General features: G+C 45.3%; 1 protein-coding gene across 2 annotated transcripts in view; it reads right to left on the bottom strand.

Annotated features, from left to right (window-relative positions):
* Window positions 1–26,524, bottom strand: part of INSC (inscuteable homolog (Drosophila)) — a 121,539-nt gene that overhangs the window by 41,563 nt on the left and 53,452 nt on the right. For both annotated transcript variants that reach the window (XM_014530965.1, XM_014530964.1), the window contains exons 3-7: window positions 23,541–23,886; window positions 22,518–22,570; window positions 21,261–21,384; window positions 8,018–8,131; window positions 1,038–1,163 (exon numbers count right to left, since the gene is read on the bottom strand). In XM_014530965.1, coding sequence (XP_014386451.1) covers window positions 1,038–1,163; window positions 8,018–8,131; window positions 21,261–21,384; window positions 22,518–22,570; window positions 23,541–23,886 — 763 coding nt within the window. The remainder of the gene's footprint in view (window positions 1–1,037; window positions 1,164–8,017; window positions 8,132–21,260; window positions 21,385–22,517; window positions 22,571–23,540; window positions 23,887–26,524) is intronic.

Genomic DNA, 26,524 nt, shown 5'->3' with positions numbered 1-26,524 from the left:
TTTTCTGGCCCATCCCCATTTAGACCAGTCACAGGAACAGGCTCAAGGTACCTACCCACAACCCTGCAAGCACCACAATTGTCACCGGGACACACCAGGCCTTTCTACCTCTCTTCCATAAACATTTTCAGCATCTTTCCTTGAAACTAGCCTCCCCTACCCTCCTGGCTAAAGTCCCTGAGGACCCGTCTGCAGGCTCAGACCCACTCAGGTCCCCGTGGAGGAGCAGCCCCAGCCCTACAAACTGGGGTGAGTGCAATGGCCAGAATTGGTCACATTGCCTAGGTTGGTCTAACCCAGCCGTGGGCAAACTACGGCCCGCAGGCCAGATCCGGCCCGTTTGAAATGAATAAAACTAAAAAAAAAAAAAGACCGTACCCTTTTATGTAATGATGTTTACTTTGAATTTATATTAGTTCACACAAACACTCCATCCATGCTTTTGTTCCAGCCCTCCGGTCCAGTTTAAGAACCCATTGTGGCCCTCGAGTCAAAAAGTTTGCCCACCCCTGGTAACCCCACCCAACCCTGTGCCTTGTTGACATATGCTTGAACTTAGGCTTCACTTTCTCTTACCCAAACTGTCTAGTCTCCAGTTTTGGTGGAGCCCCACCTGCTTGACAAGGCACCTAATACCCACCATGCTCTTGCCCATTCTGTCCCCTGAGGAGCTGGATCCTCCCCTCCTAGGGTCCTGCCATGAGTGAAGAACCAACCCCCTGACCCTGGACACCACTCCCACCCAACTTGCTGCCTCCAGTTCTGTTCCACCCACTGACTCTGTTCCACTCCACCCAGGAAGTGCCCAGTGCCCCTTTGGACCCTGCCTTTCCTGGTCCAGCTCCTCAGTCCCTATCCCCTTCCCATCTCATCACCTCCCATGGCCAAGATCCCAGCAGCCCCGTCCGAATGATGCCTCAGAAAAGGAGGGATTCGGGGACTTGTTCCATGAAGAGGCCCAGGTGGCCACCAAGAGGTCTTTTCTCCCATCTACCCACCTGGGACCTCAGGCCCCGCCCAGCCAGCTGCACTCTTACCTTCTCCAGCTGGTGGACACCCTCCTCTACGCAGCAGATGGAGGCCAGTGTGCGGAGCGCCTGGGGGTACAAACACCGGAAACTGTCCTGCCGGCAGACCTTGAAGAGGGCTACGACCCCACCCTCCTGCCAAGAAAAAGAAAATGGCACATGACCTTACCATGTGACCTTTCCTGGGCTGACTCAAAAATAAATAACTGACACCTCTCCTCACTCGGCAGGGATGGTTTGAGTCTGCAGGGTGGCAGAAGAGGGCACCCCAAAATATGCCACTTTGGCATACGGAGTATTTTGAACTGAAGACAATTGGGAAGAAGCAGATACAAGAAAAAATATCTGCCAGCCTTCTATTTGCCTAAAAACAGGACATACATTTATGAAATTATCCCCCCTCTCCTCTCTACCGGGAAGGACAAAGTTAATCACCAGAGACAACTTTAGACCTTTGTCAGCCGGGAATGGCATCAGAGGAATCTACACAACAAACTTTCCTACCAGCCTTTATCTACAATTGGTTCCCCAGATATTTGCCTTCCCACAGTTTGCTGCCCCAGAGACTCAGGGTCCTTTTTCTTTGTCTTGTCACTTCTTTAAAAATGCATTATTCCTTTGCTAAGATTCCAGTTTTCACCAACTCTGAGTTAATCATCTCTGAGCGCTCCCATGTGTAAGAACTAATACACTGCTGTTCGTTTTTCCCTTGTTAATCTGTCTTTTGTCAGCCCATTTCACAGGGCACCAGCCAGAGAACCTCGGAAGGTGGTAGATAAAATAATTTTCTCCTCTGCACACACACGCATACATACACACTCCCATGCTCACATGCATGCTGCAGTAACATGCTCGCTCCAGAAACATTGTCGCCCTTGATAGTCTAAACTGGAGGTGGGAGTCCCCAGATGCTCTGGGGTTCAAGTGCCAGGGGCCAGGGCAGGCATGTTTGCTAGGACTAGGCTCAACTCCACTCAACACTGCTCCCAGGTGCCTGGTAACTCCCCCCACGGAGCAAGCCTTCAGTCACCTGAAATAGCTTCTAGAAATAAGTCTGAAGCCAAGAGGCCCACTGCTGGTTCTTGCCCTGCCACAAACACCCATTACTTCTCAGGTCCTCCCAACCACAACAGGCAGAAAAGGAGTTTTATGCCCTGGCTGGTTTAGCTCAGAGGATAGAGCATCAGCCTGCAGACTGAAGGGTCCCAGGTTTGATTCTAGTCAAGGGCACACACACACACACACACGAAGAAGAAGAAGAAGAAGAAGAAGAAGAAGAAGAAGAAGAAGAAGAAGAAGAAGAAGAAGAAGAAGAAGAAGAAGAAGAAGAAGAAGAAGAAGAAGAAGAAGAAGAAGAAGAAGAAGAAGAAGAAGAAGAAGAAGAAGAAGAAGAAGAAGAAGAAGAAGAAGAAGAAGAAGAAGAAGAAAAGGAGTTTTGTTTATATTAATGCTACAATTTATTCCTATTTTGTAATGAAACAACTAAAGTCCAGATGGGTGAAATAATTCACCCCAAATCCACATTATCCTTGTTTTAACTCCTTCACTCCTGTTCGTAAAAGGAAAAAAAAAAAAAAAAAAAAACCTTTAGGACCAATCAGCCTGGCTTTTGAGGTGAGCCTGTACTTTTCCTTTTGTGAGAGCTGCTCACGCAAACACCTTTAACTTGTGAAGACTTCCCACACAGACTCATCGAAATGAGTCATCGCACATCATCCCTCCCCCGGCACATCATAAAGACAGGCTCCCGGGCCTTTTCATTCTCAGCGTTTATGGCTTATCGCTGCAGGGACCAAGATGAAAGTGTCTCACTGCGGGGGCGTTTATAAATCCTGGCATTTTAGAGTCAGCTCACAGTGATTCTTAACTTTTCTATTCCTACTTCCTTTTGAGGTAGTTCATGTGTTGGGAAAGGGCATATCTTAGGACTGGTAAATTCATTCAAGCAGCCAAAAAATATGAATGGTTTACTATGTGCCAGACTCTGTGCTGGGCACTGAGCACACAGTCTCGGTCTCTGTCCACGCTGAGCTCATGGTCTGATGGACGATGAGTCAGGGGAAGGCAGATCATGTTAAAGGCAGGAAGAAGCCTGGGTAAAGGTGCAGTGACATGGGGGGTGCAGGCTAAAGAGGCACGGAGCAGGCACTTTTGTCCTAATCTGAGGTCAAAGTGAAGAACTCTGATTTCAGATGCACAGCCTCACTCCGATGAAAACCTGCTCCAGTATAGGACAAGCACCCCCTCTGAGTCCTTGCTCCACACCCCCCATCCCTGCCTTCCTGCTTTTCCACAGTTCCTGGGACATCTAATGAAGGGTCCACTTAAAGGCCTCACTCAGAGAGCCACTGAAGTAAAATCAAATTATCCTTTAAAGTGGGAAGCCCCTCCTGACAGCCCTGCTAGTCATTAATGACCTCCCTCCAGATTAAATATTTATATATGCATGTTTACATAGGTATGTGCATTTATATATGTCTGTGTTTATACTTAATCATATATATTATATAAATACTAGAGGCCCAGTGCATGAAAATTCATGCACTCAGGGGGCGTCTCAGCCCAGCCTGCACGCTCTCACAATCCGGGACCCCTTGGGTAGGGTCCAGTGCCATCACAGCATGGCTCTGGTTCCCTGGGCCTGCGGGCCAGGGAGGAGGGACCAAGAGGCCAGTCCAATCACAGCATGGCTCTGGTTCCCCAGAGCCTGAGGGTGGGAGAAGGGACCAAGAGGCCAGTCTGATGGCAGCATGGCTCCTTTCCCACAGACCCCTCCCACCTCCACACAGCGGGCAACCAGGACCCAGGACTGACTCCCGCTGTGCCAACAGGACCCAGGACTGACTTCCACCGCGCCGGCCGGGATCCTAGCCTGGTGTTCGGTTGTCCGTCTGGACATTTAGGTGGTGACAGACCCTGGCTGTTTATATATTAGGATTATTTTTATATACATGATAGAGATAGATGATAGATAGATAGATAGATAGATAGATAGATAGATAGATAGATAATTGTAGATAAATAATAGACTAGAGGCCCGGTGTATGAAATTCATGCATGGGAGGGTCCCTCAGCCCAGCCTGCACCCTCTCCAATCTGGGACCCCTCGGGGGATGTCCAACTGCCAGTTTAGGCCCGATCTCACACAGGGATTGGGCCTAAACCAGCAGTCGGACATCCCTATCACAATCTGGGACTAGGACTACTGGTTCCTAAGCGCTTGCCTGCCTGCCAGCCTGATCCCCCTTAACTGCCTCTGCCTCAGTGGCTTTGTCCATAAGAAAGTCAGACATCCAGAAGATGCCCGGTCCACCCAGTCTAATTAACATATTACCCTTTTATTAGTATTGATAGGTTGATAGATAATCAGACATTAGAAAAATGATAGATAGATTGATTGGTAATCATACATGAGATAAATGACGATAGATAGATGGTAGATAGATAGATAGATAGATAGATAGATAGATAGATAGCTGTAGATCATTTATATCTAGAATAACCAATGAAGAAATGGTGCCAAAGAATGCAGGCCGAAAGCCAGGATCAATGTGGCCGCTTTCCTTTGGCTCAGGAAGCACTGAGCCCAGCGTATATTTAAGCCTCTGTTCCCATTTGCATTTGCTTCTCATTACATCCTTTTCCAGGCCTGTGGGGAAAAAAATGGCCTTCTTAGCATTTTTAGTTACTGGGAGAGTAAGGGGGGCAATTCTGACCCCAAACTGAGGGAATCCTTCAAATCCGGGTTCTGCTGCTGGTTAACTTTGGCCAAAAATGGGGTCATGATATAGCTACATAATGGAGTTTTGGGGGGAGTCAATGAGCTCATGTAAATGAAAGGGCCTAGCACCCAGTTCTGGACAACCAGGTGACGGCACGCTATGGAAGGGTTCCTGGTTAGAAAGGCGTCTCTTACCCTCATGAAGGATGGTGTCTCAAGTGCTGGAATATGTGGGAGGGTGAGGAGGAATGAGACAGTGAGTGAGTGAGATGAATCAGTGGCAGGGACCACCCTGAAGTGACCGCCGAGGACCCAAGAGCAGCACTCATCTTTGCGTGGAGCCGGGATTCGCTGGAGCTAGCAGAATCACTGTTGGCTGGAGCTTATTTAATTTTATAGAAAGCTCTGGGCTCAGAGCCCAGTTGTATATAGTATGCGTTATTCAGACAGACTTGGGCTAAGCTATCAAAGCTCTGGGGTGTGTAGACTGGTGGTGGGAAGAATAGAGGAGCTGGGGTGCAGGGTAATCTTGACAGAGCACAGCGGAGTTTTTGTGCTTTGCACTCAGGAAGGGATGAGGAAGACTGGGCTTGCTCCATGGCCTGCAGAGGAACCCAAGAAGCTGAGATGATGGACCTCAGATAGGCTGTCACATCGTCTCCTGGAGGCAGCTCAGATGGATGGAAGACCCAAAGACAGATCACACTGGGCCCCAAAGAGCTGGGTGGAGAAGTCCAGTGGGGGAGCTGCCCCACAGTTATTGCAATGTTGGGCACATCTGAACATGGACAGTGAGGTGCTGTGCAGGGTGTACCAGGTAGTCATCCGCTCCAGGTACTCAATCACTGTGAGTCTTGTATCCTTTTTTGTAAAACGGTCACTAGCCCTACCAGGTTTGGCTCTGTGGATAGAACATCAGCCTGCAGACTGAAGGGTCCCGGGTTGGATTCAAGGGCACATGCCCGGGTTTCAGCTTGCTCCCCAGTAGAGGGGGTGCAGGAAGCAGACAATCAATGATTCTCTTTCATCGTTGATGTTTCTATCTCTCTCTCCCTCCCCTGCCTCTCTGAAATCAATTTTAAATTTTTTAAAAAACAACAGGGTCACTGATACTCATCTCAGAAATATGTGTGTAGACAAGATATAACATGTGGATAGTTCCCACACTCAAAGGACCATCCAAATCTTTAAACTACCGGTCCTAGTTCTTGAAAGGCCAGGGCTGGTGTTGGGAATGAGGGTAGTCAAATAGCTGAGGAGCGGGTCCCGGCAAAGGCCTTTCCCCACTGCTTTCTTAACACAAAATATTTGGGGTGGATATTTAACCAGAGTTAAGTCCTGGTCCCCAAAGAAGACTAAGGCCATCTTCAGCTTACATCCCTCTCTGCTTCTAAAAGTGGAGTACAAATGTAGGCAGTAGGGGCCATCTGCAGCAAATGGAGACAGAGCTCAGAGCGCCCAGGCCCTGAAACAAAATAAGCGTTCCGGCAAACTTTCCTTCCTAGAAAAATTTTAAGGCCTGTTCTTTCCAAAGTGTAAAAACATTTCAGGCCCTAGCCGGTTTTGCTCAGTAGTTAGAGCGTTGGCCCAAGGACTGAAGGGTCACAGGTTCAATTCCAGTCAAGGGCATGTATGTTGCTTGCAGGCTCGATCCCCAGCATCAACAACAAAAGCTTTTCAGGCCCCACGGTGCCATTCAGAAGAGTTCCTTGCCCCTTCCATGCCTCAGATCCATACCTAGAGCCCAAACCCAGCCAATATTTGCAACTCATTTTGAAGGAGGAAATAGTTCTCGTTCTAAAAGAGAGTCAGCTAAGTTCTGTTTGAAGTTAATCATTAAACTGCCATTGAGTCAGTTCCAGCCCCAGTTCCAGTCCCCATAGCACTGAGCACTGAGCAGACCTCTGCAGAGTCAACACTCTGGACCAAGCTGAGTGACTGGGTCACAAAATCTTTGGAAAGGACAGACCTCGTGCTACCCTCACTGCGCCCTTTGCCCATCAACACTACAAGCTTTCCAAGTAAAAGCACACCCAAAGCACTCTCTAAGAGATGGTCCCCAACCCAAGAAGCACATTAGAGTCATGCAGAATGCAAAAATATTCACCCCAGCTCCTATTCCGGACCAATTAAGTCTGAATCAGAACATTCTTTAAGCTCCCCAGGGATTCTAATGTGTAGAGTTGAGAACTTGTGAGTCATGCTTTGGTCAAGAATCTGAAAGGCCAAAGACTGAACTGGAAGTCACCATTGTGGGCTCTGACTCCACTCTTTATCAGTTGTAGGACTCTGAGCAAATCCCTCAAACCATTTCTTCAACTATAGATGGAAACCACATGATACCTACTTCATAGGATGGTTTTGTGATTTAAAAAAAAAAGTGTGCAAGGCATTCAGTGCAAATGTCAGCTATTGCTGTTATATAGAATGTACTGCTCCCCTGACCAGGGTTCATAAGCATTTACCCTACTCTTCCAGATTTCCTCAAGGGCTTGGATCAGTGAATCTGAGAGTCTGGCCATGCCTCAGAGTTACCCAAAGAACTTGTTAGAGGCCCAGTCTTACCCCAGGACCTCAGTACATTTGAGGTGGAGCAAAAGGATCTGTGTTTTCCAAAACTCCCTGGGAATCCCAGAGCTAGAACATCTTCTGGTGACTGGCATCTTAAGTCTAGTGAAGGGCATTACTTTGCTTCCAATGAGACCACTGCTTCTATCCCCAATGTGATGTCATTTCTCAAGGACAAAAGTACAAATGAAGCAGACCCTGATGAGGTCCAAAGGTTACCAATTACCTATGTTTGCCCTACGTGTTTGGACCTTTAGGGCACAGGCATATTGATCATGAAGCTAATGAATAATAACTCCCATTGTAATTGCTAAAAACCACTGTCTTTTCAAGTGTGTCTTCCCTTTGTGGTTGCAGACATTTTGGGGATCCAGCCAGCAACCTGAGTTTGGGTTTGGGGTTTGGTGGGATATGTGGAGATGAGGAAAGAGGGTTGGTATTTATAATAGACACCGTGCATGAAGAGAGATGGTAGAGGGTCGGAGGGTACTGAGACATCAGGCAGGGAATGAATCAGAGGGGCAAGCCACTATTAAAGATGGAGACACCAAGGTCCAGGGAAAGGAGGTGACTCTCCCAAGGTCACACAGCAAGCAAATGCTAGAGCCAGGACAGCTTCCCGAGCCAGTTATTCCCCCAAACTAGCTTCCTCGCACTCCCCCCAGGCCTGTCAATTTTGGCCCCTCACCATGAACCTCACCTTAGCTATTATGCGGCACAAGGGAGCCCCCTCCTGGGTCAGGCTAAACAGGTTCCCTGTGGTGGATTCCGTGGTGTAGATATTGTCCGAGGCATCGATTTTTCTCACCAGTGCCTAAGAAAAGAGAGCAGAGGTTCACGGTTACTCACCCCCACCTACCCTCTGTTCATCTTCCTTAACAAAGCATCGATGGTTTCATGCTCTTAAGAGCCCTCTGGAATCCGGAATCCTGTCCCATCCGCAGCCCTACTATGGGGGTGATGAGGTTCTAACTTTGGGAAAGACATGAGGCAGCATGGAATGGGAGCTACATTTCAGAAACATGGGATCATTTCAAACCCCTGGGGCCTAGATGACAAACATGCCCTGCTCCAGGGGATCAGGAAATGTTGATGGTCTCAGCAAGTACCATCTTGTTGTGCTACTGACTCCTCAGCAAACAGAAAACATCAGTTAAATAAACCATCACGTTTAAAACAGAGCTGCAGTGGTGACCAAAGAAGCTTCTTATTTTTGGATGGCTATTAGCCAACAGAGAACCCCAGCTGGGTAAGGGGTTAAGTCAAAAGAAGCACTCTTCTCTACAGTAGCTTAATGGGGGTTTGGGGGCACGCTTGCATTGGGTCTCTAGCCAGGTCAAAACAGCAGCCCTGGTCCTGTCCAAACGTGGGCAAACTCGTTGAGGAATGCCGCACTGATCAAGGCTGAGGAATCCCAGGCTAGTGGTGAGAGGGCTGGGGACACTACACACAGGACCCAGGGAGGCCTGGGAAGAAAACAAATAGTAAATGTATCAAGAAGGTAAGAACATTATTCCTAGAAGAGTTAGGTTATTTCTAAGAAAAACCTTTTCAGGTATCTTGAAACCACTTCATAATCAGCCATTTGCTTTGAAGCATGTTACTCATTTATCAATGATTCCTGCCTGCTAATTAATCCTGATTTCTTGAGGGATTTTTTTCTGAGAGGTGTGGAGATGGAGATGGGGGAGAGCTGCCTTTGGAAAGGCCTCATGCAAGAAAGTAAGATCTTCAGAGATGGGTGCTCTGAGCAGCCACTTTTGCGCTTTCAGTTGCCATGTTTATTTTAAAATATTAAATGGATTTATTTTTTTATTAACTCTGGTATTATGGAAAAGATACTTAATGAGATCTGAGTTCTAGTCATGCTTGCCTTTTTTAACACACTATGTTGATCAGGAAGTGTGTATATGGTAAAAGCGTGGATTTCAGAGCCAAACTGCCTGGGTTCAAATCTTGACTGCAACTTCTGTGTATGTGCCCTAGAGCAGTGGTTGGCAAACTCATTAGTCAACAGAGCCAAATAGCAACAGTACAACGATTGAAATTTCTTTTGAGAGCCAAATTTTTTAAACTTAAAATATATAGGTAGGTACATTGTTATTAACTTAATTAGGGTACTCCTAAGGCTTAGGAAGAGCCACACTCAAGGGGCCAAAGAGCCGCATGTGGCTCGCGAGCCGCAGTTTGCCGACCACGGCCCTAGAGCAAGTAACTTAGCCCTATTTGCCTCAGTTTTGTCATCTGCAAAATGGTGGCAATAACAGTATGTATCGTGATTATGGTGATTATACCCATCTATTTAAGTTGTCAAAACATATAAAGAACTTTTAAAGGTACCTGGCACTGAGAAGCAAAACTGTTTTTGTGATCTTGGGCAATTGCGATGAACTCCCTAGGCCTCTGTTTCCCCATTTGTAACATGATTGAAACTAAGGGGATTGAGGCTCCACATAAATGGCTCTCCCTCTTTTTCTTCTTTATTCAAACTCATAGGGTTCTTCACACTAAGATTAAGTGTGTATCTAATCAAATTACATAAATATAAAAATTATCCCCTAAGATCTGATAGATGCCTTTTGTAAGATATTCAACAAAAGGTAAAATTAATAATCAAGATTTGTCACTACAAATCTCTATAATGAGCCTATTTCTTAGAAGCCTCCCCTCTCGTTACCGTAAGCAGTTACATAAGTGATACTAATGCTCACATGAAAATGCAGATGTCTTATACGGGGTCCTATACCTAAATGATAATTACCTAATGTTCCTGATTAGTGTTTGCACTTGAAGCAAATTAGCATTACATTAAACAAGCCAAACCCAATGTCTTTTGCAATCACCTGACACTGTTAGGAAATTTATGTCTAAGAATAATTTCTTTTAATGTCCATGTGCATATTACTGTCATTACCCCCCAGCTATGTCTCAGTGAACCAGCTCTCTGACCATGAAAAGTGTTTAGCATCATGTTCACAGGTAAAAAATGTGGAAAGGCATGAGTGTAAAGGCTCCTCTGAAATCATCAAGGCCAACGTATCCTAAAACGTCAGAGCTGGATGGGCCCTCAGAAGTGTTGTCCAAACTTTATTACACAATTGAGGAAACCGAGACTCAGAAATCTGGCACGTGGTACATAGTGAAGCTGGGTCTTAACCATGTGAATGGGACTTCCTGTTTCCAAAAGTCAGTGACTCCTTCTCCTTCCTTGTCAGCTGGACCTCAGCCGGACCAGTAGAGATGAAAGTATCCAGCCTCCATCCTGGCTTCCATCAGCATCTACAACGCTCTGCCCTCTGGTGGCCAGGGCTCCTGCTGCAGGGGCAGAGGTGACAGAGTCCCAGCTGCTGCCCCTCGGGATCCACCACAGGGTTCTGGCCAAGGTCACACTTCCCCTGACCTGCGCCCAGCTGTGTCTGACCGCAGTGCAGGCCCATGACTGTGGGACAGGGGACTCCTCTCATGGGTGACTTTGACTTGAAAATTCTGAGTCTCTTTCTACTCAATTCTTCCTTCTTCGTCTTTCTCAGTTGTCAGAACAGCAACGTAGTTTTCTATCCCCATTCCTGCTTCCTTCCCTTTATCTCTCACAGGCATTTCCTATCAAATTCTATCTTGGTGTCAGCTTTAAACTCACACAGTCTCTGAAGTCTATTTATTTTTCAGGAAATCAATGAGGAATTGGGTAAGTTTCAAAAATGTGCTTCACCCTATATCATGAAAAGAGTGTTGAAAAAAAAATGGAAACAAAATAAAGGAAAGTAAACCAAATAGGCTGAATGACAGATATATTTCCTTAAAAGATAGACTATGCAGATGTGAAACACAACAATGGGATATAAGCAAGAGGAAGGGATAAGAAAGAGTTAAAGAGATGCATGCAATTTAACTGCTCTAAATAAGAAATTAGAAAAGGAGGATAGATTTTTCATTGTTTTTCAATCAGAAAGAATGACTGCAGCTCAGTGATATTTATCAAGAGAGGTAAACTCTCAAACAACCGCCTGGAATGAGCTTCTCAGAAGGATCCAGCAAAATATTAGGAGGCCTCTTCCTGGAACTTCAGGTGGAGAATCCACAGTTGGGCATGATTAGGGCAGCCCAGCCATGCACAAGGACTACGTAAATGTGGGCTGATTGGACAGGGGGCAGTATGTTAAAGATAGTCACAAATGCTCTGCTATTCCTCCCAGAGAGATGTGGGCTCTAATTTCCCTCCTTTTGAATCTGGAATGGCCTCAGTAACCAACAGAAGCCCGCACTTGGCAGAAGTGATGTTCTAGGATGTCCACGACTAGGTCATAAGAAGCCTTGAAGCTTCCACTCAGACTCCTTGGGACATTCTTGTCGGGGTCCTGAGTTACCATGTGATAACCCTGAGGCTGCCATGCTGAGAAGCCATGTGTAGGATCCCTGACCAATAGTCTCAGTTGAGACGCACTTTCCAGCCACCCCCTCCAAGAGACCACACACAAGATGACGCTTTCTAAGACTCTGCAAACCATTTGCCAGCCAAATACCAGCAAGTGAGCTCTGTTGATGCCTCATGGAACAGAAGAATCACTCAGCCAAGCCTGGACAAAATTCTTGACCCTTAAAATTATAAGATAGAATAAAAATGATTGTTGTTGGGCATTAATGAAGCTCCGGGGCACAGAAAACGAATGCAGAGATCAGCCTGAAATATTCAAAGGATAAATCTCTAGGTGAAATGTTTTGAATATGTGGCTATAGTATTATCTGTGTCCTAAGAGAACATATTGGAGAAATGCATAAGTTAGGACTCTGAGGAAAGACACAGAAAGATTGGACATACTCAGTAGGAGACAGACAATATAATAATTCCATCCAAGCTCAGATTAGCTATTGGTTTGATAGAGAAATATCTCCTCAGTAAGAATATCCAATTGAGGGAGGCAAATGTGGATAAGATATCTTAAAACTGGAGGTTTGGGGCAGACCCAGACCTTAATTTATTTCATTTCTCTCAATAAGGCACATCCCCAAATCTAAAAGAATGTGTTTTTTTTGTTTGTTTGTTTGTTTTGGGGTTTTTGTTTTTGTTTTTTTTGGTGGGGGTAGGGAAATGTGCAAGAAAGAGAAGTCAAAGCGGGAAAGCCTATCAAATCCAGCAACTGGTGCTCATTCTATGAATTAGAGAATGAAACAAACTCACATGAGTAAGCAGGGCAAACTTAGAAATTCAGCTGAGTTTCTCTGAAAACAGGAGGGGAGTAACAGAAGGCAAGAGAACGCTGGAGGCAGAATTTGTTACTGCACACACAAAAAGATGCAGCGGAAAGAAATGCTACTCAAGGCTAAAATATTCAAAGAGATGGAAAGACAGTGCTCTGAGAGTCACATGACCAAGGGACTCACTGGGTGCATAAAGGCCAGACTTCAGGAGTAATACCCTCCCTTGAAGATTGCTCAAGACCTACGCAATTCAGCACGGGGCAGGCCCAGCAGCCATCATGACAAGGAACCAGAGCACCTGTGCATCCTAGTCAAGTTATTTTTTTTCTCATTAAGCCCTAAAAGAATTGTGAAAAATAGATAACCCTTGCACATTCTTTACTTGACAGGGAAAATTTTTCATCATATATTTTTAAAAAACAAAGTAGGGAAGGAGGTAACAGATTGTAAATATTGACATAAAATATGACCACTGTAGTACTCTTACAGATGTATTCAATGAAATCTAAATACCAAAACAACTTGATGCCATCATCATCCATTTAGAAATATATCAATAATCTCTTAACATTTGAACGATTTGCATTTTCCTTTCCATACTTATATTTTCATCCCAATTCTCCCTCAGACTTTTATATTGATGTCATACATTTAAGTGTTAAAATGTTTTATTGATCACCCTTATCATACTTAACATTGAAATTTGAAATTTTATTTTATTTCCTCTGATTCTAAGGCGATAAGTGTTTTAAAATAGTCTCTTCTTGGTTGTGTTAGCATTACAGTTATCATCTGTACAAAGGGTCAAAATAATATAGATTATAAGTTTAATAAATAATTATAAAGCTTAAAATATTATAAATAGATCTCTTAATAAGATGAATGGGGTGTTTGGGGTTTTTTGAGAGAGAGAGAGAGAGAGAGAGAGGAAAGGAGAGGGATAGAGAGATAGAAACATCGATGAGAAAGAGAAACAATGATGCTTCCTACTGCACACCCCCAACTGGGGACCAAGTCCATAACCCGGGCATGTACCCTGACCAGGAACGGAACTGGTGACCTCTTTGTTCATGTGTCTACGCTCAACTACTGAGCCACACCAGCCTGGCCAGGCTTTTTATTCTTTTAAGACTTTCTAATTCATCCACATATCCATGACTGAATATTGACTTAGTGTTATATTTTTAGATGTAAACCCTGAAAAATCTTGCTCCCATAAATCTATAGAGAGGGATGGGAGTTATATGGCCAAGTTGGATAGCCAAGTTATTCAGCCCTTCGAGCACATTCTGAGTTATGTAATCACAAAGTGATCTATCATCAAACACTATTTTTAATGATCTGCCAGCTGATAACTCCTCTAAATTGGTCCTCCTTTACAGTGGTAAAAGCAAAGAATTGGAAACCATTTGATTTGCAAAAGCATTTGTTACCCAGTCATTACAGATATTCATTCACTATTTCAATTCCTGGGAAAAATTCCAAAAAGTATTTAACCAAGGCTTATCAAGGAACTATTAATTATACCCACTGCTCTTTCACTAAGAGAATCTTGGGTTATCCAAATTATTCCAAAAGAATTAGGAAACTCAAAATATTATGAATATCATTGCCAATGCAACTTTTTAAATAAAATATTTTTGGATGATTCAAATATGTTTTACCAAAACCTTGAAGCTATAGCTTTTGCTTAGTTAATTTATGGAAAATACCCACCCTATAAACTAATTGGCAAAGACAGTTCTTTTAGTCAAGTCAATCAGCTAAACCAACTTAACTTTCTCTCAATAAAGACCTGACTTCATTTTTAATTTAAAAATGTGTTGATATGTGTTTCAAAAGATGCTAAACAAACAAACAAAAAAAACAAACAACAACAAAAAAAAACACACACCAAAAATAATTAATAGAAATCATTCTCTAAGGCAGCGGTTCTCAACCTGTGGGTCGAGACCCCTTTGGGGATCAAACGACCCTTTCACAGGGGTCACCTAAGACCATGGGAAAGCACATATATAATTACATATTGTTTTTGTGATTAATCACTGTGCTTTAATTATGTTCAATTTGTAACAATGAAAATACATCCTGCATATCAGATATTTACATTACGATTCATAACAGTAGCAAAATTACAGTTATGAAGTAGCAACGAAAATAATTTTATGGTTGGGGGTCGCCACAACATGAGCAACTGTATTAACGGGTCGCGGCATTAGGAAGGTTGAGAACCACTGCTCTAAGGGAAAATGCTAAAAACTGTCAATATTAAAATAATGTAGACTAAAAATAAATTTATATTTATTTGTATATGTTATAAAGCCAAAATAAAACAATTTAATATTTAATAATTCAAAGTAATATGTAACTAAGACTCTAAATTCATTGTAAATCTAAAAATATGATAAAATGGCATTGCGTTCCTTCAGCAAATAGGTGTGTATATGTATTAAACTCTGTTGTTCATTTTACAGAACAATGAAATAAGATCTGAGAACCAATCAGAAAGTGTCTGATTATATTAAGTAGCTCTCAGGATCACACTTCATGTATTTAGAGAAGAAAAAAAGGTACTTACTGCTTAAACTAATTAGTTCAGCTGCTAAAAATTAATTTTATCCTTTGTTAACAGGAAGTAGAATTACTATAAATATGTCATTAAATGTTTCAACAAAATAGGCTTTAACTGCATTCTTAAATAATGTGCACCAAATCTGAAAAAAAAATCATGTAAAACTTGTCTCTGTAGGTTTTAACCACCATAGCTTGAAAAATGTGGTTGTTCTAAAAGATATCTCAATTACTTTGAAAAGAGTCAATCTCATTAACCTTTAGAGCCTTTGAGTTTTCAAAGATACTTTTCTTTACAGTTAATGACATAGGACTGAGGATAAAATATAACTGAAAAAAATTGCTTGCATTTAATTATGTTCTCCCCCCAGCCCCCAATAAAAAAAAATCTTAGGGTTCTATGTGTCCTACCAGTGCTTTCTTTCCTTTGAGGAGAATGTCCCTCAAGAGCCATGCACATTGGAGATGAAATGGAGATGAGAGAGATAAGGTTAATAGGAAACTTTTATAACCTCTCTCTCTCTCTTTCTCTCTCTCTTTCTCTCCCCCCCCCCACCCCCACCCCATGTATCTGAATTCAGAAAAGCCCCACACTGGGCAAAAGACATAATTTCTAATGCCTTGCTCAACAGAAATATATGTAAAGCAATTCGTGGAGGCCAACGGGCTTTATGGTTTATGAATGAAGGTTCCCCTTGGCTTGATCTCGCCACTACCGTCCCAAGGTGTCTGCACAGCTAGGCAATGCGCTGTAAGGTTTGGGATGAGTGATGAGTATGCCTTTCCTTTGGAAAGAAATAGGACACTATAAACTCTGATAATATTGGGAGAATCGCTTTAGGGAAGGAACAAATAAAAATGGGAGATCTGGAAAATAATTTCCTTAAAACTATATGTGCTTGCATTTCTCCAGGGAAATTTTCGGGAACCTGGAGAACACCGTGCATTGGGGTGGCTTGAAGACCACCGGCCTAAGTCACTCCAAGGAGCCCAGATCAACGCAGCCTCAGGTAGCAGAAACACAGCATTCAGAGGAGAGCTAGGAAGTAAGAATATTAAAAATGCTGGCTAGGCCAGGATACAAATCAGTAAGTCCTTGGGAAGCAAATGCCTGACTTTGCAGGAAGATGAAAACTTATCAAACACCCTCGAAGAGAAAGGATGTTTTCCCCAGTGAATGTATGTTGATAAATCCTTGTGGACTGTGGACAAGTGAAATAAACTGGGTGACAACCTGCTGCAGCTGCAACCAATACGGTGTCACCACCACCGTCTTCTCCCAGGTACAGAGGAGTGTCTCTAAGGACTCTGGCTACACGGGTGGAGTCTGGGACAACATGATGCCTGGAGTCCCTGCTCTAGCAATTGAGGGTTAGCCTGTTTGAACACTGCGAATGGAGGGGTAAGGCTGTGATAAGATTGTGTATCCAATGTGCTTACTCTTGGCCCTTTCACCGATGGTGGGAGAGATAAATTGAGAAGCCCTGATGGACCCCCCCCCTCCCACTGCTGGAGAGACAGCCTGGACTGTCTGCCCAAGGAAATGCGACTCCCCACACACACTGGGCTGAGATCCTCCTGGCTGAGATGAGCAAGAAAATTGAAAACAATTATATTAACCATTTGGGGCTTTGAATTACTCCTGAGGGTAAAGGGGTTTGGTTTTCTTTTACTTTATTTTCTCCAAGGGAACTTCAAAATGAGATAGGAGACTATATTAATTGTTTTGGACATCTTTATATTTCTCATCTGGCCATTATGTTTGGATTATCTTTGTGTTGTCGTTTAATCACATGGCAGCCTCTAACTGCTAATTGATTGATTGATTTTTTTATTGATTTCTTATTGATTTCAGAGAGGAAGGGAGAGGAAGAGAGAAATAGAAACATCAATGATGAGAATCATTGATCGGCTGCCTCCTGCATGCCCCCTACCAGGGATGGAACCCGCAACCCCGGCATGTGCCCTGACCAGGAATTGAACCGTGACCTCCTGGTTCATTTGTCAATGCTCAACCACTGAACCACACCGGCCAGGCTAAGTACCTATTTTAGACAACAGAGCTGAGCTAAATCGAAGAGTGGGGAATAAAACAGAAAAGCAATTTTAAGCTTTAGCTAGAAAGCCTCTTTAGAGTTAATTTAATGAAGGTAATATTGTTAGTCATTTCCGAGCCTGCTGGGAGCAAAGTCAAAATTGCCCACTGTGATTCCAAAGAGTCTGCAAAGGAGTAGGAGTTGTTATTTGGTGAAATGGCTTCATAAAGGTGGAAAAGGATTGCTCCGCGGGCAGCTGACCTCCTTCTCCAAGGGGCACAGCCACGCTCCTGCCTCAGCATAGCCTAATGGATAAAGTCAATAAGGTAATAGGACAAAAACTGTGAAGTACTAAGGAGCAATACTTGGTTCCCACTTCTCCTGCTCCCCTGATGGGATTTCAGCATCACCATCTGTTGGCTTCACTCCCTATCCCTTCATGTCACCAGGCTGAGAGGTTAGGGATGAGTTGAGTGAGTTTGGAAGAAGGAACTGAATATGCTCAGCTTGTTGCCTGCCCCTCTTCACTTAGAAAGTGTCCCTCTGGTTTGACCTTTGTTACAGGATAGGTGTTTGTCCCTCAGATGAGGCCCAAGGTTGTCCAGCTCTGCCTGGGCCATGAAGGGGAAACTTGTGAGATAAAGTTTTAACAAGCTCACTTAGCCACAGAGCCAAAATACATTCCCCTTGCCTGGCTGGCGTGGTTCAGCGGTTCTGAGTCAATCCAGGAACCAAGAGGTCACCAGTTCGATTCCTGGTCAGGGCACATGCCCAGGTTGTGGGCTCAATCCCCAATGTGGGGCATGCAGGAGGCAGCCGATCAATTATTCTCTCTCATCATTGATGTTTCTATCTCTCTCTCCCTCTCCTTTCCTCTCTGAAATCAATAAAAATTTTATTTAAAAAAATGCATTCCCAGTCAGTTTTATTAGCATCAATGTGCTAGTTCAAACTAAAAGAAAAAGGGATTAATGGAATGAAAGGATGAATAAATATAACATCTATCCACATGAAGCTGAGCCAGTGGTTCAGTGGAGAGGGCCCTAGAAGTCATCTTCAAATAGATAGGTTTTTGTAAGTCAAGTCTTTCCCCCTTAACTCCCACATGGCTAACCCTTTATTCCCAGAGAGACTAAGCATCAAGGTTCATTAATTTCCCACTCGTGACTCCCAAAATTTAAAACTTAAATTTTTTCATGACCACCAAGTAGTTAAATTATTTTAATAATTAATTAGGTGACTAGGAGTTGTTGTTTTTTAGCAAAGCTTGCTATTAGTTTCTAGTAAATAAGTCAGTTGACACATTCAGAAGAATGCCACCCAATACTCATGTGTTATTTCATTTAAGCCTCACTGTAGAGGTGAGGAAACTGAGGATCAGAGAAATTAAGTAACTTGCCCAAGTTTGCATATCCAGTAAGTAGCATGGCCAGGATTTGAAGCCTGATATGACTCCAAACTCCATGCTCAGACAACCCTACAGTACCCGCATTCATAGAATCGTATACTCTCAAGATTGGAAGAACCCTTGCAAGTCACTCAGCCTAACCTCCATCCCCTGCCAATGTCCTCCCAGGCATGCCTTGCCCATCTCAGTGGTGGGAAGTTCCTAAGGTGGCCCCTTCCATTGTGAGGCAGCCCTATACTATATAATAAAAGGGTAATATGCAAATTGACCCAAATGGCAGAACAACCAGTTGCTATGATGTGCATTGACCACCAGGGGGCACACGCTCAATGCAGGAGCTGCCCCCAGTGGTCAGTGCACTCCCAAAGGGGGAGCTCCACTCAGCCACAAGCCAGGCTGACGGCTGTGAGTACAGTGGCAGTGGCAGGAGCCTTTCCTGCCTCCTCGGCAACGCTAAGGATGTCCGACTGATGGCTTAGGCCCAATCTCCCAGGGAGTGGGCCTAAGCCATCAGTCGGACATCCCCCAAGGGCTCCCGGGCTGCCAGAGGGATGTCCGACTGCCAGCTTAGGCCCAATCTCCTGGGAAGTGGGCCTAAGCTGGCAGGTGGACATCCCCCAAGGGGTCTCAAACTGCAAGAGGGTGCAGACCGGGCTGAGGGACCTCCCCCCAAGTGCACAAATTTTCATGCACCAGGCCTCTAGTTGCTTCATAAACTTCTTTTCACATAGAAGGTCTTGTAAATTTACTCCACTGGCCTGAGGTCCTTCTTTCCTTTCAAAGCACAGAACTTTGAAGGTAATAGAGTGTCCATCATTAGAGTAAACATCCTCTGCTCCTCCGCCTATTCTCCACGTATGTTGATCATCAGCCTGACCCTATCCTTATAAGAACCTCTGAGCACAATCATTGCCAGTGATACATCTGGGGTCTGGAAACATTCCAGGATGGATCAGACCAGTGCAGAGTAGTGCTAAGATATCACTGCCCTTTACTGGGGGGGGGGGGGGGGGGGGGGGGGGGGCTTTTCATTGAACCTGGTACTTTTAGGCAAGAGAACACAAAAATGGCATAAAAAGCCATCAGCGGCCCTAACTGGTTTGGCTCAGTGGATGGAGCGTCGGCCTGCGGACTGAAGGGTCCCAGGTTCGATTCCAGTCAGGGGCATGTACCTTGGTTGTTGGCACGTCCCCAGTGGGGGGTGTGCAGGAGGCAGCTGATTGATGTTTCTCTCTCATCGATGTTTCTAACTCTCTGTCCCTCTCCCTTCCTCTCTGTAAAAAAAAAAAAATCAATAAAATATATTATTAAAAAAAAAAGCCATCAGCGACACCTGAGCCCCTGCTCAAACATCCCTCCAGGCCTCCCTCCTCCCCCCACTAACTTCAAGATCCTCACTCATCACCCCTCATTTGGCCCTCGTGTTCCACTGGGTCCCTCTGGGACTTCATGGTTCAGTTTGGGACACCAACCCCAACTGGAACCTCCGCCCACCCCTACATGTGACTGTCAGCATTTGCTCATCAGCTCTAAATGCTGGCCCCAGCACCCCAGCCTGGCCCTCTCTTCCCCTTGCCCCAGACTCTCAAGGCAGGACGAGTGGCCTTCGTCCTTCTGGGTCGGGAGGGTGAGGATGCATGGGGCCAGTCTCGCTGACCAGCAGGTGAGCCAGGCCAGCAGGGCCCGTGCCCGTGCAAAACGAGCCAGTCACGGGCAAGAGACAAAGCAAAGTCCCGCCTCGGCAGAGGGGCTGAGCTTGGAGGAAAGCCGACACGGAGAGAGATTTGTTATTTGTGGAAGCCTTCTATTTGGTGGTGGGAAAGGAATGGCAAATATGTAACACAATCTTTCTGTAACTATAAATAACATGTAAATACCTTTCGGAATGAAAACCTTATGGAAGGCTTTTAAAATAGGAAAAGGCAAGAGAGAGAAATAACATGTACTTAACCCGCACTGTGTGCTAAGCAGTTTCCATATGTTGTTTGCTTAGTTCTCTCACTTTCCCTCAGGGAAAGGGTTGCCCTTGATTTATTTGTTTGTTAAATATGAAACGCTTGGTGAATTCGCATGCCATCCTTGCGCGGGGGCCATGCTAATCGTCTCTGTATTGTTCCCATTTTAGCGTATGTGCTGCTGAAGCGAGCGCAGGGTGGCACATTGTAGATGAGGAAAACGAGGCTGAGGAGGCTCACGTGCCAAGGTCTCATGGTGAACCACGGGTTGGAGGTAGACCTATTGGCTCCAGAAACCCTTTCTGGAACCAAGCTTGAGTCTGCCTAGAGGCCTGACTGGACTCTATGACCTTTCTAGATTCTTCTCTAGGGCCAGGATTTGCAGAATCATCTTGTTTTCTTCAGGTGCCTTAAATCTTTCAGGACGATAAAAACCCAGTGTGTGCACTGTGAACAGCAACTCAGCAGAGAAGATGTAGGGTGGTGGGAGCAATTCTGAAAGTGCGATTGAACCGCGTCAGGTCCTGCCACGGCCATGCTGCGTGACCTCGGAACGTGTCTTCTCTCTCTGGGCTGCAGTGTTTACCTCTGGGAAGTACAGGGTTGAGTTACCTGCTTGAGAAGGCTGCTCAGCCCTGACAGCCCTGTCTCTTGTGTGCTGGAGTTCCCGTGGGTGGTCTAAGGAGGATGTCCTCCCAGAAAGGGGACTCGGAGCTTCCCCCAACCTGGCCCAGTTCCTCTGCCCACCCCTCCCCCTGCAGCCCAGCCTGCACTGACCTGCACCTCCCGGGTCAGGGCCAGCTCCAGCAGCTGGCCAAAGTGCTGGCCCAGCGTGCTCAGGGTCTCGCTCACGCAGGCCTTCATTGACTTCAGGACATGCTCATTCTCAACCTGGAGGCACCTGGGGAAAATACAACATGGGTGGGCCACTGCCAGGGCAGGCAGTCAACCCGGAGAGCTGCAGGGGCCAGATGTGGGCCTGCTGCAGGCCTGCTGGGGCACGAGTGGCCTGGGGAGGACACAGCCATTCCTGGGGAGTCTAAGATGGAACATTCCATTGACAGCTCATCGCCTGGCCTCCTAGTGTTTAGATAAGTGCTGGCCTGAGATGGGAGTTAACAGTCCATGGCACCAGGAAGAAAGGCCACCAGAAAGCAGCCAGATCCTACCTCTGGGCTTCTCCCTGGGAGAATCGGCCATCGCCGCAGCCAGGGTCTGCGGAAGTGGGGAGGGGAACTTCGCTGGTGCTCACTGAAGGGGTATGGCAATGCCCCTTAAGGAATTGCTGCCTACAATGCACAGAAAGGAGCCTTGAAGATTTTCACCCCAGGCAGGAGAATCTTCTGGGGATCTGGCTCAGATGTATCCCTATGTCCTGAGAATGTTCCACACTGGGAGGCCCAGGGCCTCATGAGGGTCTGGGCGATGCCCGGCTCCAGGTTTTCCTTCCAGGGCATGGGAGCCGGAAGGGGTGAGGGAGATGCCAACACATAACTGGGTGTGTGTACACGTGAGGTTGAGTGTGTGTGTGGGTATGTGTCTGAGTGTAAATGATGGATGTGTGTGTGCGTGAGATACAGAGCAGAGGGTGTGAGTGTATTTCTGTGATTGCACGAGTGTGTGTTTATATATCTGTGTATGAGCAAGTGAGTGTCTGTGAAATCCTTGTCTATGGTGCATGTGAATGTAAGGATGTGAGTGTCTGCTTTCACCTTGCCTTGACCCTGGGGGCCAGGGGGCCTTCCCAAAGCTGTGGGAAACCTATTCCTTAAAACCAACCCTCAAGAATCCTTTCTTCCCATGCCCAGGCCTCTCCTCTGCTGTTTACTAGTACATTCTATCCAGGGCCTGAAAATGGGACAGAAAATCCCAAGGGAGTTTTTCAATGCTGCTGTAAAAGTCAGCAGGAGGAGATTCCCAGACCACCACCAGCCCCCTCCACCTCCCACTCTCCCTCTGGGAGAAGATGCCAGCCCCTTCCACTGCCTGAGGACAGCACACACCCTGTCCACGTTTACTAGCACCCAGATTTACCTCTCTGTAACTGCTGAGAGCTCTGAGCATTTCTCCATTAGCAGCTTCTCAACCTGTAGAAAAATAGGTCAATTTTGTTCAATTCAATAAACATTGATTGAGGACCAACTGCTGCACTGGGCCCTGTGGGGCATTAAGATGAAGAATCAAATCATCTGATTTGAGAAACAGGCACATCAATTATAATACAGTGTGATATGACAAAAGAGATCACCACCAGCTGCTTGGGGAGCTCTAAGAAAAGAAAACTGAGCAATTAGCTATGCCTGGCAATCTGGGATGCTTCAGAGAGGAAGGGACATTCGAGCTGGGCTTCTAAGCATGAGTAGAAGTTTACTGCCTGCAAAGTGAAGCAAGGAGAAGGTAAAGCACTAAGGTGGAAAGTAAATGCCAGTGGAAAGAGAAATAATAGGGTGGGGTTCCAATGGTTCACCTTGGGCTTGGAGAAGAAGTCATGGGCTTTGGAATTAGAAAGGCTTAGGTTGAATCCTGATTACACCATTTATTGCATAACTTTGGACAAGCTAGTTGGGTTCTTTGAGTTTCTGTTTTCTCATCTATAAAGTGAGGACAATAATACATAGCAGCTAATATTTTTAATCAACTGTTTTACATGTAATAAATTAGTCCTCACAACGGTTCTATAAAGCAAATTACCATTATTATACTCATTAGGATGATAGAACTAGGGCACAGAGAAGTTAAGTAACTTGCCAACGTCACACAGCAGAGCTGACATTCGTACCCAGGCAGTCTGGCCTTAAATGGTACACTTAATCATTGCACAGCCTCGCATAGTGGCTATATCTGCCTCAGAGGTTGTGCAAGTTAAATGAGATGTGTGTAAAAAGGCCAAGCGCAATTCCTAGCACAGAATTTACACCTAATAAATGTCCTTACTGTCTGCCCTGCTTTCCTGGAAGAGGAAGGAGGTCCCTGGGGCAGGTTGAGTTCAGATACCACAGAATTTAGACCATCCTTCTAGGAAGCATGCCCTCCCACACCCAACTCAGGGCAACTGACCTGGCCCATCTCCTGTGAAGAGCTCCTGCTGACCGCACTGTACTCGCTGACCATGGAGCGGGCGTGGCAGGTCAGACGCACGCTCATGCTGTGGACGCGCGCCCAGCGGTCCTGGGCCAGCTTCTGCCCGATCCTGCGCAGCTCGGTGCTGATGACCCAGCCCCGCTTGAGCAGCAGCTGCAGGGGGTCTCCAGGGCCTGGGCCGCCCGCCAGGATGAGGTCACCTTGTGCATCCTCCTCCAGGCTGATGGGCTTCGCCTGCAGGACACACATGCACTCGCACTCGGTCATGAGCTTCAGGTCCTCCATCCAGCGCTGGACCGAGTCCACCTGCATCAGGTGCAGCCTGCAGCCGGGGAACAGCGCCGTGGCTATCAACCCTCCACCGTTTCCAAAGGTTTCAATTCCAAGACACCTGATGTTTACTGAACACCTATGTGCTCATCACTGTGTCTTGCATTCACTTACCTTAATCATTTTATTTCTCATTATGTTCACTTCACAGATAATAAGACAGGCACAGAAGTTTTAGGGGCAGATGACCAGACAAATAATAAGCAATAAGTTTGCAGAGTAGCACATGATCTTTGCAATAAGAGGAAACTGAAAATAGTGTAATTATCAAATGTTAGTTAAGTAAGCTGTGGTACAACTACTTGGTTATATAGTATGCACTTATTTAAAATAACGCTTTCCATGCCGTAGCGGGTTTGGCTCAGTGGATAGAACGTCGGCCTGCGGACTGAAGGGTCCCGGGTTCAATTCTGATCAAGGGCATGTGCCTTGGTTGCGGGCACATCCTCAGTGGGGGTGTGCAGGAGGCAGCTGATCGATGTTTCTCTCTCATTGATGTTTCTAACTCTCCATCCCTCTTCCTTCCTCTCTGTAAAAAATCAATAAAATATATTTTAAAAAAAAATAATAATGCTTTCCAAAAGTTTAGAGCAAAGAAAAATGTGTGCACTAATAAAGTGAGGAAAGCAGTATGCGAGACTGTAAACACATAATTGTTATGATTGTGTTTTAAAAAACTATGTCTGGAAAAAAATTATTTAAAGAAAAGATTAAAATGCTGATGGTTCTTTATGGGTGGTGGAACTAAGGCTTTTATTTTTTCAACTTTTCCCTAATTTCTCAATTTTCTATCATCAGCGTGTATGCTGTTTTTTTAATGGGACAAAATTAACTTTGTTTAGTACAACAGCATGAGAATGTAGATGAGATCCCAAGATCTTTATTGAATATAATTCACTCTGAAATTCACTAAGTCTAATACAGTTCAGTAATAACATCATTAATGAAGCATTGAACATTTGTTGAGTGCCTCACATTTAATATCATATAAATGCCAGGCACTGCAGAAAAATGGAGATGAACATGCCAAGCCTCCACTCTCATGGGGCTTTTGATCTGCCTAGAGCATCGAGACAAAGCAGGAAGACATTTTACAATGACAGATTCAACATCATCTGAAGATTAGGCCAGAAGACGTGCACAGTTCATCGTTAAGGCTGGGCTCAAGGCCCTTGCAACAGTCATCTAACTAGTGTTTCTGTCTCTAGTCTTGCCTGCCTCAAGCCATTCCCCACCTGCCTCCCGCTTTCACTTATTTTAAAAACTAGAGTCCTGATGCACGAAATTCGTGCAAGAGTACGCCCTCCTTCCCTCAGCTGCCGGCACTGACTTCTCTCTGGCACCCAGGACCCGGGCTTCCTTCCGGCCCCATCTTTGTCCAGAACAACGTCCGGAATGACGTCCAGTCTAATTAGCATATTACCCTTTTATTATTATAGATATGTACTTGGTGCCGAATATGTGCCAAGTACTCTTCAAAGCCCTGGGCTGTTACAGCAAACACGTAGATAAAATCACTTCCCTTGGGAAGCTTACATTCAAGTGAGGTAACAGTCAACTTTCTAAGTAACTTCCAAAATAAATGAGCAATGCATGTAATATGTTGGAGGTGGTACGTGCTTTGAAGGACAAGAGAACAGGGAAGGAGGGTAGAGAGTGCTGGGAGTGGAAGGGGCAGTAGACACAGCAATTTAAAATAGGTGGGTGAGAGAAGGCTCACTGAGAAAGGGGCATTTGAGCCAAGCTGGAGGGATATGAGGGAGTGAGCTACATGGATATCTGGGAGCAAACTGTGTTAGGGAGAGAGCACAGCAAGTGCAAAGGCTCTGGGGCATGAGTGTCCTTGAGATGGGTGAGGACTAGCAAGGATGCCGGCATCAGCCAGGAAGAGAGAGGGATGGAGGACATGACGTGAGGTAGGCGGGGATGGGGATGGCGGGGCGGGGAGGCAGCTTCTGTAAGGCTGTGTGGGACAAGGTGAGGACATGGGTTTTATTCTGAGTCAGGGCGGCACCCAGAGGGCACTGATGAGGCCAGCTAGGTGAGGCAAATGCGCCCAGCAGAACTAAAATTATAAAGGCATGCTCTATTTATCGCAGTTAAACCATACCTTCATATTTACTGTTATTTATAGAGTAGGAGCAGGACTTTCTGAATGGTGTAACTGTTTGACTATTGTTAAAAACAAAACTCACCAATGACCTTTCTTTCTTGCTCTCCCTTTATAAAAATAGCTATTATGTTTTATAAAGATTATATAAATATAGTATATGTATGTATAATGAAAGAGAGAGAACCACCTGAAATCACAGTGCCCTGCTGCCCACCCTATCTTTATGAACTCATATTTAATATACATACTGTATATATAGATATAGATATAGATATATAGATATATATGCCTAATATGCAAAGTGTCCCCTCTGGAGTTTGACTGGGAGACTGAGAGTTTGATCGCTCACTATGACGTGCACTGACCACCAGGGGGCGGCGCGGAACGAAGGAAGGCCCCGACCTGCAGCTGGTAGCTGGAGAAGGAAGGTCCCAGCTAGTAGCCGAAGGCTGCAATCAGCCCCGATCACTGGCCAGGCCTAGGGACTCTACCTGTGCACAAATTTCATGCACTGGGC

This window comes from Myotis brandtii, unplaced genomic scaffold (genome assembly GCF_000412655.1).
Source record: "Myotis brandtii unplaced genomic scaffold, ASM41265v1 scaffold782, whole genome shotgun sequence".
Classification (NCBI taxonomy): Eukaryota; Metazoa; Chordata; class Mammalia; order Chiroptera; family Vespertilionidae; genus Myotis; species Myotis brandtii.
Note: the sequence above shows the minus strand (reverse complement) of the source record. Positions and strands in the feature narration are given on the sequence as shown.